Raw genomic sequence first — 14,818 nt, 5'->3', positions numbered from 1 at the left:
AATAAGTTCAGGAGTAAAAATGTGCTTTATTATTTGTCACATGCGCCGATTACAACTGTAGACTTTAGCGCAAAATGCTTACTTATTAGCCCTTAACCAACAATGCAGTTAAGAAAAATAAGTGTTAAGAAAGTATTTACTAAAATAAACTTTAGTAAAAAAAAATATATATATATATATATATATATATATATATATATATATAGAGGGAAAGGTTGTTGTCCTGGCCTATAGGCTGTCTCATCCTTGTCAGTGATCAGGCCTACCACCGTTGTGTCGTCAGCAAACTTAACGATGGTGTTGGATTCGTGCTTGGCCACGCAGTGGTGGGTGAACAGGGAGCACAGGAGGGGACAAAGCATGCACCATAGAGGGGCCCCCGTGTTGAGGATCAGCGTGGCAGATGTGTTGTTGCCTACCCTCACCACCTGAGGGTGTTGTCAGGAAGACCAGGATCCAGTTGCAGAGGGAGGTGCTTAGTCCCAGGGTCCTTAGTTTAGGGATGAGCTTTGTGGGCATTATGGTATTGAATGCTGAGCTGTAGTGAATGAACAGCATACTCACATAGGTGTTCCTTTTGTCCAGGTGGGAAAGGGCAGTGTGGAGAGCGATAGAAGTTGCATCATCTGTGGATCTGTTGGGGCGGTATGCTGGTGTTGATATGAGCCATGACCAACCTTTCAGAGCACTTATTGGCTACTGACACGAGTGCTACGGTCCAGTCATCATTTAGACAGGTTACCTTCACTTTCTTGGGCACAGGGACTATGGTGATCTGCTTGAAACATGTAGGTAAAACAGACTTGGTCAGGGAGAGGTTGAAAATGTGAGTGAAGACACTTGCCAGTTGATCCGCACATGTTCTGAGTACACGTCCTAGTAATCCTTCTAGCCCCGCGGCCTTGTGAATGTTGACCTGTTTAATGGTCTTGCTCACATTGGCTATGGAAAGCATGATCAAACAGTAGTCCGGAACAGCTGGTGCTCCCATGCATGCTTCAGTGTTGCTTGCCTCGAAGCAAGCATAAAAGGCATTTAGCTCATCTGGTAGGCTCGCGTCACTGGGCAGCTCGCAGCTGGGTTTCCCTTTGTAGTACATAATAGTTTGCAAGCCCTGCCACATCCGACGAGCGTCAGAGCCGGTGTAGTAGGATTCAATCTTAGTCCTCAATCTAGTCCTGTATTGACACTTTGCCTGTTTGATGGTTCGTCTGAGGCCATAGTGGGATCTCATAAGCATTCGGATTAGTGACCTGCTCATTGAAAGCGGCAGCTCTAGCCTTTAGCTCGGTACGGATGTTGCCTGTAATCCATGGCTTCTGGTTGGGATATGTACGTACGGTCACTGTGGGGATGATGATTTTGATGCACAAAATTGATGAAGCCGGTGACTCAGGTGGTATAGTCCTCAATGCGATTGGATGAATCCCAAAACATATTCTAGTCTGTGCTAGCAAAACAGTTCTGTAGCTTAGCATCCGCGTCATCTGACCACTTCTGCATTGAGAGAGTCACTGGTACTTCCTGCTTTAGTGTTTGCTTGTAAGCAGGAATCAAGAGGATGGAATTATGGTCAGATTTGCCAAATGGAGGGCAAGGGAGAGCTTTGCACGCATCTCTGTGTGATGAGTAAAGGTGGTCTAGAGTTTTTTTCCTCTCTGGTTGCACATGCTGATAGAAATGAGGTAAAACGGATTTAAATGTGCCTGCATTAAAGCCCCCGGCCACTAGGTGCGCCGCTTCTGGATGAGCATTTTCTTGTTTGCTTATGGCCTTGAGTGTGGTCTTCGTACCAGCATCGGTTTGTGGTGGTAAATAGACGGTTACGAAGAATATAGATGACAACTGTCTTGGTAGATAGTGTGGTCTACATCTTCTCATGAGGCACTCGAGGCGAGCAATACCTCGAGACTACCTTAATATTTGACATTGCGCACCAGTTGTTATTGACAAATAGACACACACCCCCACCCCTCGTCTTACCAGAGTTACATAATAAGTTGCATGGACTCACATGGTGTGCAATAATAGTGTTTACCATTATTGCTGAATGACTACCTCCTCTCTGTACCCCACATATACAATTATATGTAAGGTCCCTCAGTCAAGCAGTGAATTTCAAACACCGATTCAACCACAAAGACCAGGGAGGTTTTCCAATGTCTCACAAAGAAGGGCACCTATTATTTGATGGGTACAAAAAAAGCAGCAATGAATATCCCTTTGAACATGATGAAGTTAATTACACTTTATGGTGTATAAATACACCCAGTCACTATACGTCCTGAATACAATACGTTATGTTTGGGGCAAGTCAAATACAACACCTACACTGAGTATCACTCTTCATATTTTCACGCATGGTGGTGGCTGCATCATGCTATGGATATGCTTGTCATCGGCAAGGACTAGGATGTTTTTTATGATAAAACATTTAACAGAATAGAGCTAAGCACAGGCAAAATCCTAGAGGAAAACTGGTTTCAGTCTGCTTTTTAAATGTTTTATTTTATTTCACCTTTATTTAACCATGTAGGCTAGTTGAGAACAAGTTCTCATTTACAACTGCAACCTGGCCAAGATAAAGCAAAGCAGTGTGACACAGACAACAACACTGAGTTACACATGGAATAAACAATAAACAAGCCAACAATACAATAAACAAGTCAATGACAGTCAATAAATAGTCCATAGGAGCGAATAATTACAATTTAGCAGATTAACACTGGAGTGATGAATGAACAGATGATGATGTGCAAGTAGAGATACTGGTGTGCAAAAGAGACACGGAGACAAATTCACCTTTCATCATGACAATAACCTAAAACACAAGGCCAAATATACACTGGAGTTGGAAATATATGGCAAGACTTTAAAGTGGCTGTTTAAGCAATGATCAACAAACAATATGACAGAGCTTGAAGAATTATGTGAAAATATTGTACAAACCAGGTGTGCAAAGCTCTTAGGGACCTTCCCCAAAAGTATATATGTCCCCCTTCCACTTTGACATTAGTATTTTGTGTTGACCCAAAAACTACATTTAAATCAATTTGAATCCCAGTTTGTAAGACAACAAGATGTGGGGAAAGTCAAGACGTGTGAATACTTTCTGAACATACTGTAAACTGAACAAAAATATAAATGCAACATTTAAAGTGGTGGTCCCATGTTTGAGCTGGAATAAAAGATCCCAGAAATGTTCCATCTGCACCAAAAGCTTATTTCTCTCAAATGTTGTGCAGAAATGTGTCTCATCCCCGTTAGTGTGCATTTCTCCTTTGCCAATATAATCCATCCACCTGACAGGTGTGACATATCAAGATCATTACACAGGTGCACCTTGTGCTGTGGACAATAAAAGACCACTCTAAAAATGTGCATTTTTGTCACACCTCACAATACCCCAGATGTCTCAAGTTTAGAGGGAGCGTGCAATTGGCATGCTGACTGCAAGAATGTCCACCAGAGCTGTTGCCACAGAAATTTATGTTCATTTTTCTACCATAAGCCACCTCCAGCATCGTTTTAGAGAATTTGGCAGTACCTTACGTCCAACTGGCCTCACAACCGCAGACCACGCAAGCCCAGGACCTCCACACCCGGCTTCTTCATCTGCAGGATCATCTAAGACCAGCCACTTGGACAGGTGATAAAACTGAGAAGTATTTCTGTCTGTAATAAAACCATTTTGTTGGGAAAAACTAATTATGATTAGCTGGGCCTGGCTCCCCAGTGGCTTGGCTTGGCTCCCAAGTGGATGGATCAATGCCCTCCCAGGCCCACCCATGGCTGCACCACTGCACAGTCATGTGAAATCCATAGATCAGAGCCTGATGAATTTATTCAAATGTACTAATTTCTTTATATGAACTGTAACTCAGTAAAATCGTTGAAGTTGTTTGTGCATGTTGAGTTTATATTTTTGCTCAGTTTAGCAAGCCACAGCCGGCCACGTGTAGGAGCGAACCATTTTCGTGAGCGGGGTGGTGTACCTAATAAACTGGCCACCGAGTGCACATGAGTGAGTGCTCTAGAGGGAGCAATGACAGAAAAGCCAATAGAAGCCAGAGGTCAAGATCATAGCTTCTCTCCTCCAGCATGTCCTGCAACCCAAAGTGTGTGTGTGTGTGTGAGCGTGTGTGTGCATGCGTGTGAGCGTGTGTGCTTGACAGCCTATACAGTTTTATTATTTCCTGTTGAAGAAATGAGCTGGTTGTGATTGCATTTCATTAAATGTCACCAGGCTCAACACACGGGCCACAGCTCCTGTTGAGACCGTGCTGTGATTTCCTGTAACCCTGTCTGTTACTCTCTCCAGCTCCTTTCTCTATCTCTCCTCCAATTTTCTCTCATTCTCTATATCTATCTCTTTGGAAGAGGGGTGTGGGTGCGCGCATGCATGCGCGTGTGTGTGTGTGTGTGTGTGGTGGCCGGCATGGCAAACTGTCAGAGCATTCACCTAAACCTGTCAGATTACATTAGGCTGCTGCATCAGCGCTGGAGACACCTGAACGGAGATAACACAGGCACGCAGGCATGTACATGCTAGGGATGTGACAAATGGACAATTTTTCTAAACGTTTAAACATCATAACATTCAGAGAAAAAAAAAACATACAACTCCACATCAATTCACAATGCAGAATAATGGTCTCTTTACACATGACCGCAAGGGCCGGGCAGTGAAGTGACATCTACCGCAGTCATGTACCCATGAAAGCGCCTCAGCAATGGCATGTTTGCTTGTCTGTAATGGTACACTACAGCTTTTCAAACGCCGACATGAAACCTTCTCTGGAGATAGTTTCGAAGCGCCACTGAATGGGCATTTTACTTGTCTGTATAGGAATACCCTATCTGAACCGGGATTAACGTCCATCACTAGGTGGGCAGAACTGTCAATCAAATAATCTTGAGCTGCCTGCACGCAGCCTGCCTGTATGCTGCTTGCGTGCAGACCACTCTCACTCTCTCCTAAAAAAAATAACTTTAAAGTTTGTTAAATACCGTGATTTACCATGACATTCAGTAGAAAGAAAACTTCTGCTCGGTATCGACTCCTAAAATTCTATATTTTTGGAACAGAGACAGATTAGTTGCCACACTTCCACGAACACAAACGCTCACATCTTTCATAGCGAGCTAGCGAAGGACTGCGAGAGAGAGAAGGGACATAGAATAGGCAGGTCGGCCACTAGGCAGAAGGAGTCAGAACCCTGCACTAGGTCTATCTATCCACAATCAAAAACTGTATTTCGCAATGGAATGTTGTATTTCGCAACTTCAGTAAAGCAGGGCCTATCATCAATGAATAGGCTAGGATATTCTACATGCAACAGATTGAAGACTGAACACACTCACATTATTAGCGAAGATTAAGAGCAGGCGAGCAAGCTGCACTTTGATTTTAATTCAGTGGAGGAAAAAAAACAACAACATTGTTTATCCATTAGGGATTTTTCTTAACAATAAAGGATCCCAATTTTGTTTAAATGTTTTAACGTTAAAACGTTCACAACCCTAGCGCACACACACAGACATGTACACAATCCCCAGCAACAAGGAGCTACAGTATGTAACGCGTTGACTCTGACTAAACAACCAATGAACACTATTTACTGAATGTGTATGAGTGTTCTCTGTATCTGTGACTTGCTGGGTGGATCCATGCTGTGTTGGCACTTTTCCATGTCATGGAACGGTTGTCTCCACATGCAGTGGTTCCGGTTCTATCCACACAGACACACACTCTAATGTCACAGGAACAGCAGAGCCACTAGGCCCTGACTGTGCAGAGCTCAGTGTGTATTCTCAGCTCCTAATTGGGTCATATGCAAATAAATAATTGTATGTACAGTTTTTTGTAGGCTAAACAGCCGGTAACAGACTCATTGAAAGGTGTCCATCCACTCTACCCAGAGTGCGTGGAAACACGCTTTGCTGATTAAATTTCACTTCCTTATGTTAATAAAATACATTTTACCAAGACAAATATGATTATAATTGTTCTGAATCATTCAACGAGGTCATTCTCTAACATATTATTAGCATTATATTTTTTTTAAAGTCGGATTTCGCAACATCCGATAATAAGAACTGAGCTCTGTTGACATAGCTGTGCATGTTTCTCATAACTTTTTTACATTTTGTGGTCAATTTTCAATTTTTCATTTTACATTTTGTGGTCGTCGTCTTCAAAGTTGTTTCAGCGAGTGGCAAAAAGCTAAATTAGCATGACACGAGCTGAATTAAATGTTAAAGGCTTTGGAAATAAAAAGCATGGCATCAGTGCGCCATTGACATTTCACAGAGATACGCTTGTTTTTGTGATACATTTTTGAAAAAGAAGAGGAATTTCAAATGAATATGAAAGGTGTATACTACCGTACATGTCATGTCATGTCTCAAAATCGATGTCCATCTTACCTCTATATTATTTGATGTCCTGTGTATTCGAGAAGAAAGATGACGAGCTCAACGGGAAAGTGAGCCTGTCAGGTAGCTAGTAGCCTTAATTCTTGCACAGAATCCAGCCTAGTTGACGCAATGTAATTTCCCAGATTTTTGACCATTATTTTTCTCTGGCCTCTTATTGACTTAACTTAGTCACCTTAATTCTTAGTCCTACAAAGGTGAAAACTCCAATAACGTTTGAACGGATAATGATTGAGACATAGGGTTTGGACCATTGGATTTCTCAGAGGATTATCTACACAATTAACATATGATCAAAGTATGCATTTTTGATTGGGCACCCTACTCAATGTCAGCAGGCTACTTTTTCCACTTCAGAAATGAACTAGGCTTCTTTTCATTTAGCCTTTCTCCCGCTAGAACAAACGATATGCATCTTCTAGTGATCCATTGATAGGACAGGCGCCTGTCAGTCACAAAGCAAGCAATGACATCGAAACACTGCTGTCTGTCCCGCCTCTCGGTACCTGTGTTATTTGGTGTGCTGTGGTTGGCTGCAGTCAAATTTATTTTCACGGAGGAGGGAAGACCATGATGCTTCTTCATTGTCTCCTGTGAGTGAATTTACACGTCCCATGTAATGTAAGTGGTAACGATGAGTTGAAAGCCACTTAGTTATTGTTTTGTGGCACATTCATTTGTTTTCTTTTGCATGTTTCATAGGCCTATAGCCAGCCACGGAGAGAGGGTGCATAGGCTATTTACTGTTTTTTTGATTGACGAACGAACAGCTTAGTTTATAAAATATGTCGACCTGAATTAATAAAGTTCAATATACTGTATATACCTTTGGTATTCATAAATCATACAACATAGTTAAATGTCCATGGTATCGCATCTAGACAAGTAATCTTGTTAGTATTTTCCTAGGATTCGAAGCCCATGTCGAGACTTGCCAGTGTACCCTAACGTAAACTCACTCACTTTTTCACCCCCTTTCCAACAGAATCAATTACATGACCTAAACGCTGCCCGTTTCTGCATGATTCAAGAAGGCAATGAGCCCCGTCGGGTCTTTTTAAAAATGGCGGGTGGGGAAGCGAAACTAATGCGTGATAGTGAGAAGGAGAGAGGTTGTGTGGGAAAATTGTTTTTTTTTCACTCTGTCCAACTTGTCACCGTATCGCCTCTAAAATGTAAATAAAACACTATAAAGAGTTTGAAGGTTTGTGTCGAATTTGAATTGGGTTTTTAGGGCGGTGCTAAAGTGATCTTAGAAGTAAACAGCGGCTTTGAGAATGATGATCGCATGCCATGATGACGCAAAAAAATGACTAGGTATCCCCCCTTACCCCAGTCACTGTCCATTTCTTGTTTTTAAAGGATGAGAGAAGTGCTACACCTGGTGGAGAGAGATTGTAAAACAGAAATAGTTGCTTTATGTGTGCTGTACGTTACGACATGACACGTCACGATGTAACGGAGGGTCAGTTTGTTTCAACTTCTCTCCAATACTATGGAGCCATTACCATGTCGATCAACGCTCGAATAGAAACCTAGTTCACACCCCTAATTTTGACGTCAACACAGTCACTAGAGTCCCATTAGTTTTCTTTGTAGCCTCGTTTGAATGTTGCGCACATTCGTACGGAATGGGGTGAGTTTACGTTACCTAGTGACCGGTTGATCACGAACAACCTGATTTTTTTAGGTGAACGGAACCAAACGTTAGACTTCGGCTTTTGACATTAGGCTTTTGACATTAGGCTTTTGACATTAGGCTTTTGACATTAGGCTTTTGACATTATCGATCATAGTCTGCTGATGGAAAAGCGTATGTGTTAAGTTTTCAATTTGACTAACGACATGCCACAGGCATTGAGTAAAGCCAGCGTGTCTATGTATGCGGAGGACACAATACTATGCACGTCAGCTACTACAGAGAGTGAAATCCCTGCAACACTTAACTTAAGACTTGCAGTTCATTTCAGAATGGGTGGCAAGGAATAGGTTAGTCCTAAATATTTCAAACTAAAAGCATTGTATGTGGGACAAATCATTCACTAAACCCTAAACCTCAACTAAATCTTGTGAGAAATAATGTGGAAATCTAGCAAGTTGTGGTGACCACTGCCATGGTCAAAACATGTTGATACATTAGCTAAGATGGGGAGAAGTCTGTCCATAATAAAGCGCTGCTCTGCCTTTTTAACAACACTATCAACAAGGCAGGTCCTACATGCTCTAGTTTTGCAGCACCTGGACTACTGTCACGCCTTGACCATAGAGAGCCCTCGGGGTTCTCTATGGTGTTTTAGGTCAGGGTGTGACGAGGGGGGTTTCTAGGTATTACATTTCTATGTTGGTGTGTGTGTGTGGTTCCCAATTGGAGGCAGCTGATGATCGTTCCCTCTAATTGGGGATCATACTTTGTGTGTCCTTTTTCCCACCTGCGATGAGGGATATTGTTTTGTGTGAGTGCCTATGTGCTCTACGTATTTCACGATTGTTATATCTTTGTTGTTTTGGAAGTCTCACTATCATTAAAATGTGGAACTCTACTGACGCTGCTCCGTGGTCCAATTATTCATACGACGGTCGTGACAACTACTGTTCAGTCGTGTGGTCAGGTGCCACAAAGAGGACCTTGGAAAATTACAATTGGCTCAGAACAGGGCAGCACGGCTGGCCCTTAAATGTACACAGACAGCTAACATTAATAATATGCATGTAAATCTCTCATGGCTCAAAGTGGAGGAGAGATTGACTTCATCACTACTTGTTTTTGTAAGACGTATTGACATGCTGAATACACCGAGGTCTGTTTAAACTACTAACACACAGTTAGAACACCCATGCATACCCCACAAGACATGCCACCAAAAGTCTCTTCAAAATCCCCAAGTCAAGAACAGACTATGGGAGGAGCACAGTACTACATAGAGCCATGACTACATGGAACTCTATTCCACATCAAGTAACTGACGCAAGCAGTAGAATCAGATTTTTTTAAATGGAACAAGCGGGGACTGTGAAGAGACCCACACACACAGGCACAGACACATATACACATGATAAGACACGCACTCTACACACACGTACACATGGGATTTTGGATTGTAGATATGTGATAGTAGTGTTGTGAAAGTGTAATGTCATGTCAGATTTTAAATTGTATATAACTGCCTTAATGTTGCTGGACCCCAGGAAGAGTAGCTGCTGCCTTGGTAGCAGCGAATGGGGATCCTTAACAAATACAAACACATCGGTGAGAGAGCCGTTCATTTGTCTCCCTAATTTGCATTCTGGTAGGCTACTACTGCTTTTTGGCGATTATCTGCAGAGAAATTCTGAAAACATTCTATGAAGATGTTGAATCCTCACTGCAGGAACAGTAGGTAGTGGAGAGGTCCATTCTGGTCCAAAATATAATACAAGAAAACAGATAGAAAATTATAAAAGCAACTGTCATGATACTTACAGTGCATTTGGAAAGTATTCAGACCCCTTCCCCTTTTCCACATTTTGTTACGTTACAGCCTTTTTCTAAAATTGATTAAATCATTTTTGTTCTCCCTCAATCTACACACAATACCTCATAATGACAAAGCAAAAACAGGTTTTTAGATTGTTTTGGGCTGTGACAAAATGTGGAAAAAGTCAAGAGGTCTGAATAGTTTCTGAAAGCACGGTATATGGTCGTATTAAATATATTGATATAGGCCTACTGATTTGATGAAAGTGTCAACAATGGAATAGTCAACTGTTTTCTGTGTAGCAAAGCCCCTGTTTAACACCTGCTTCATTCTTCAATCATAGCTGTAGGTCTATTGATGGGTGCCTGACATTGTATAAAAGTGGATGTGCATAATCTGGCGGGGTGGGGGTGGGGGGGTCAACGAGAAGACTGGAATATTTATTCTGACTAGATTACTAATCTACAACCTTCCCAAAAAAGTCCCACCCACAGTGATTGATTGACATGCCAAACTGTTAAAGGTTTAAATTACAGAAGGACACATTGGCTTTCTTACCCTATGTGTCCACAGCAGCTGAGCCAATATAATTCATAATTTGAATAAAACATTTTTTTTTGTGGCAATTCATATCAGTAAAACTTTAAATATGACTTTAATCTCAAGAGAAGACAGGTTTAATGTTTAAAAAAGGTCATCTTACTTAGTAAATAGTCCTGATCATATAGGCCTTGACCTAGACAATATCCAAAACATCTGACAATACACTGAATTCATACATTTTCAGTCATTTTTATTGTAAAGTCATCTTTCTACTCAATACCACAACTAATTTTACCTGTCTGGGAGGTAAGGTAGCAGATCATGGACCCTATCAGATATTTATATAGTTGGTGATGTATATAAACTAATTACAACTTTACATTGTTTTTTGTTAGATTACAATTGTACAATTCATGCTCCCCGCATAAAAACCACAAAGACTGCCGGAAAGGCCCTAACGCAAGATCGTAATTTTGATGACTCACACGGTGAGACATCTGTAGCCTACTGTACATGGTAAACTGGTGCGCACAAAGTTCTACTTCCCATTTTAGTTTGGAAAACAGCAGTGAGGAGTTTTCTACAAATATTCACAACATATTGACACAATTACAATCTTCATAGAATAAAAATGTAATTGAATCAATTACACATGTTTTTTTGTGTGGTTTTTACAAAGTGGGATACATTTTTTACACTTTTTTACAAAGTGTTTCATTTGCATAGCCATAGAGGCATACTCACATTTGCATAGCAAGTGCTGCTACAGTACACCCTGCTACCACACAAAGCTTGGTCATCTTGATGAATACTAATGCAATTGCTAGCTAGCTCCATACTACTAACCCACAAGTTTATAATATTTTTTACCCACAAGAAAATGAAGAGTGAACATGGATTTTTATTTCCCCACTGTGGGACGCTGTTGTGGGATTGTTTTCCGAAGTAAGAGATGATTCGGAGAAAACCTCAAATTCAACTTTTAGAGCAATATTACAGTATAATAAAAATGTATTTTAACCTGTGAACGATTGAACGATTGTAACTTGTGAACGATTTCTTGGAGTGCTCTTGCTAGCAGATACCCATAGACTTCCGTCATTGCACTAACGCTAGTTAGCATTGGCTAGAAAAACTACCCCTAACTTCCTTCACACTGGACACAGAGACATAAAAATGGTATCCACGAGTTAATCTGACTCTATGGAAGCAGATAAAAGTCCCGAAGTATCCCTTTAATGTTTTCAATGATTTAGTTGTGTATTTTGGATGGAATCAAGTCATCAGAATGTGCCAGAGGCCACCAAAATAGAGCTTGTTCTGCAATTTCTTTCCTGGAACTCCCTGGCTGGCTACTTTTGCTATTTGGCTAGCTACTCGATGTACTTACAGAAAACACTGATGTGTTGCTGTATTTCTGGTGGACCACATGTAGACTTTTCTGCTGAAAACCCCCAGAGAGAGACAGCATGCTGTTTGTTTATGTTATAATGAATTGCTCCATATAAAAGCTCCATATTTGATGAGGGTTGTGTGTGTGTGTGTGTGTGTGTGTGTGTGTGTGTGTGTGTGTGTGTGTGTGTGTGTGTGTGTGTGTGTGTGTGTGTGTGTGTGTGTGTGTGTGTGTGTGTGTGTGTGTGTGTGTGTGTGTGTGTGTGTGTGTGTGTGTGTGTGTGTGTGTGTGTCTTACCTGGGTGTCCGTGTAGTGGTGAGTGTGGTCTGGGTAGTGTAGGAGAGGTGCTGGATGTCACAATCAGGCTCTTCCTATTGCTGGTCCGACAGCTGGGGAGAAAGGAGACACACACACTTAGAGAAGAGCCACTTAAAAACGACAACAACACACACACACATACCGAAGCAGATGAACGCTTATTCCCATAATGTGTTCTATCAACACGCCATTCACTCTTCCAGTGTCCGCATATCAATGAAAAAGTCGCTTTATTAAGACTCTCCACTTCAAGCACATTAGGGGTTACAGTAGACCTAGTTAAAGGAACAGTGTCGCAGCTCCACACACACACACACACACACACACACACACACACACACACACACACACACACACACACACACACACACACACACACACACACACACACACACACACACACACACACACACACACACACAGCAGCTTTTCATCTCTCTCTCTCTCTCTCTCAATACCCAATCATTACAGCTGGAAGCCTGTACAGTACTCAATGCCCACTGATCAGAACTGTACACTGCATTGGATTTGTGTGAGGTGACTGACTGAGGAGAGTGTGTGTGTGTGTGTGTGTGTGTGTGTGTGTGTGTGTGTGTGTGTGTGTGTGTGTGTGTGTGTGTGTGTGTGTGTGTGTGTGTGTGTGTGTGTGTGTGTGTGTGTGTGTGTGTGTGTGTGTGTGTGAGAGAGAAAGGACAGTGTGTGTGTGTGTGTGTCTGTCCGTCTGTCCGTGAAGACAGTGTGTCAGTGTGTGTGTTTATGAGTATAATAAGCCATTAACTGTTCACAGTAAGAATCCCAACATAAAAACACCTGCAGAGCTCAATGACGTCTTTGCACTACTACAATAGCTGCTAGCCTAGTACTGCTGCAATGATGATGACGTTAATGTTCAGTACACAAGCATACAAAACAGGTATATACACACACACACACACAGCAAACTAACAGTGCCATCAGTCAGCTCTGCTTAATGTTTGTATCTCACAGCAGGTGGTCTACAGCAGGGAGCCTGCATAGGAGTGGAGAGAGGAGGAGAAGAGAGGACAGAAGAGGAGAGATGAGATGAAAGAGAAGGGGAGAGAAGATAGTTTCATGTTTGAAGAGGAGAAGAGAGGTGATGAAAGAGGAGACGATGGTTCGAACTAGAGGTCAACCGATTAATCGGAATGGCCGATTAATTAGGGCCGATTTCAAGTTTTCATAACAATCGGAAATCTTTTTGGACATCGATTTGGCCAATTGTTTCTTTTTTATTTAATCTTTATTTAACTAGGCAAGTCAGTTAAGAATACATTCTTATTTTCAATGTCGGCCTAAATGCCTCTTTCAGGGGCATAACGACATCATTTTACCTTGTCAGCTCGTGGGATTCAATCTTGCAACGTTACAGTTAACTAGTCCAACGCTCTAACTACCTGATTACATTGCACTCCACGAGGAGACTGCCTGTTATGCGAATGCAGTAAGCCAAGGTAAGTTGCTAGCTAGCATTAAACTTACATTATAAAAACAATCAATCAATCATAATCACTAGTTAACTACACATGGTTGATGATATTACTAGTTTATCTAGCGTGTCCTGCGTTGCATATAATCGATGCGGTGCGTATCGTTGCTCCAATGTGTACCTAACCATAAACATCAATGCCTTTCTTAAAATCAATACACAGAAGTAGATATTTTTAAACCTGCATATTTAGCTAAAAGAAATCCAGGTTAGCAGGCAATATTAACCAGGTGAAATTGTGTCACTTCTCTTGCGTTCATTGCACACAGAGTCAGTGCAACAGTTTGGGCCGCCTAATTTGCCAGAATTTTGCGTAATTATGACATAACATTGAAGGTTGTGCAATGTAACAGGAATATTTAGACTTATGGATGCCACCCGTTAGATAAAATACTGAACGGTTCCGTATTTAACTGAAAGAATAAACGTCTTGTTTTCGAGATGATAGTATCCGGATTCGGCCATATTAATGACCTAAGGATTGTATTTCTGTGTGTTATCATGTTACAGCTAAGTCTATGATTTGATAGAGCAGTCTGACTGAGTGGTGGTAGGCAGCAGCAGGCTCGTAAGCATTCTTTCAAACAGCACTTTCGTGCATTTGCCAGCAGTTGTTTATGACTTCAAGCCTATCAACTCCCGAGATTAGGCTGGTGTAACCAATGTGAAATGGCTAGCTAGTTAGCGTTTCAAACGTCACTAGCTCTGAGACTTGGAGTGGTTGTTTCCCTTGCTCTGCATGGGTAACGCTGCTTCGAGGGTGGCTGTTGTCGTTGTGTTCCTGGGTCGATCCCAGGTAGGAGCGAGGAGAGGGACGGAAGCTATACTGTTACACTTGCAATACTAAAGTGCCTATAAGAATATCCAATAGGTTAATAAAATACAAATGGTATAGAGAGAAATAGTCCTATAATTCCTATAACAACTACAACCTAAAACTTCTTACCTGGGAATATTGAAGACTCATGTTAAAAGGAACCACCAGCTTTCATATGTTCTCATGTTCTGAGCAAGGAACTTAAACGTTAGCTTAAACGTGGCATATATTGCACTTTTACTTTCTTCTCCAACACTTTGTTTTTGCATTTTTTAAACCAAATTGAACATGTTTCATTATTTATTTGTGGCTAAATTGATTTTATTGATGTATTATATTAAGTTAAA

The 14,818-nt window shown here is 41.4% G+C and overlaps 1 protein-coding gene across 1 annotated transcript in view; it reads right to left on the bottom strand.

Annotated features, from left to right (window-relative positions):
- mast2 (microtubule associated serine/threonine kinase 2) overlaps nucleotides 1-14,818 on the bottom strand; it is a 168,121-nt gene that overhangs the window by 69,731 nt on the left and 83,572 nt on the right. Inside the window, 1 exon segment of the mRNA XM_064989129.1 lies at nucleotides 12,127-12,218. Coding sequence (XP_064845201.1) covers nucleotides 12,127-12,218 — 92 coding nt within the window.

The sequence above is a fragment of the Oncorhynchus masou genome, chromosome 15 (assembly GCF_036934945.1).
Source record: "Oncorhynchus masou masou isolate Uvic2021 chromosome 15, UVic_Omas_1.1, whole genome shotgun sequence".
NCBI classification, from domain to species: Eukaryota; Metazoa; Chordata; class Actinopteri; order Salmoniformes; family Salmonidae; genus Oncorhynchus; species Oncorhynchus masou.
This window is presented reverse-complemented; position numbering and strand designations above follow the sequence as displayed.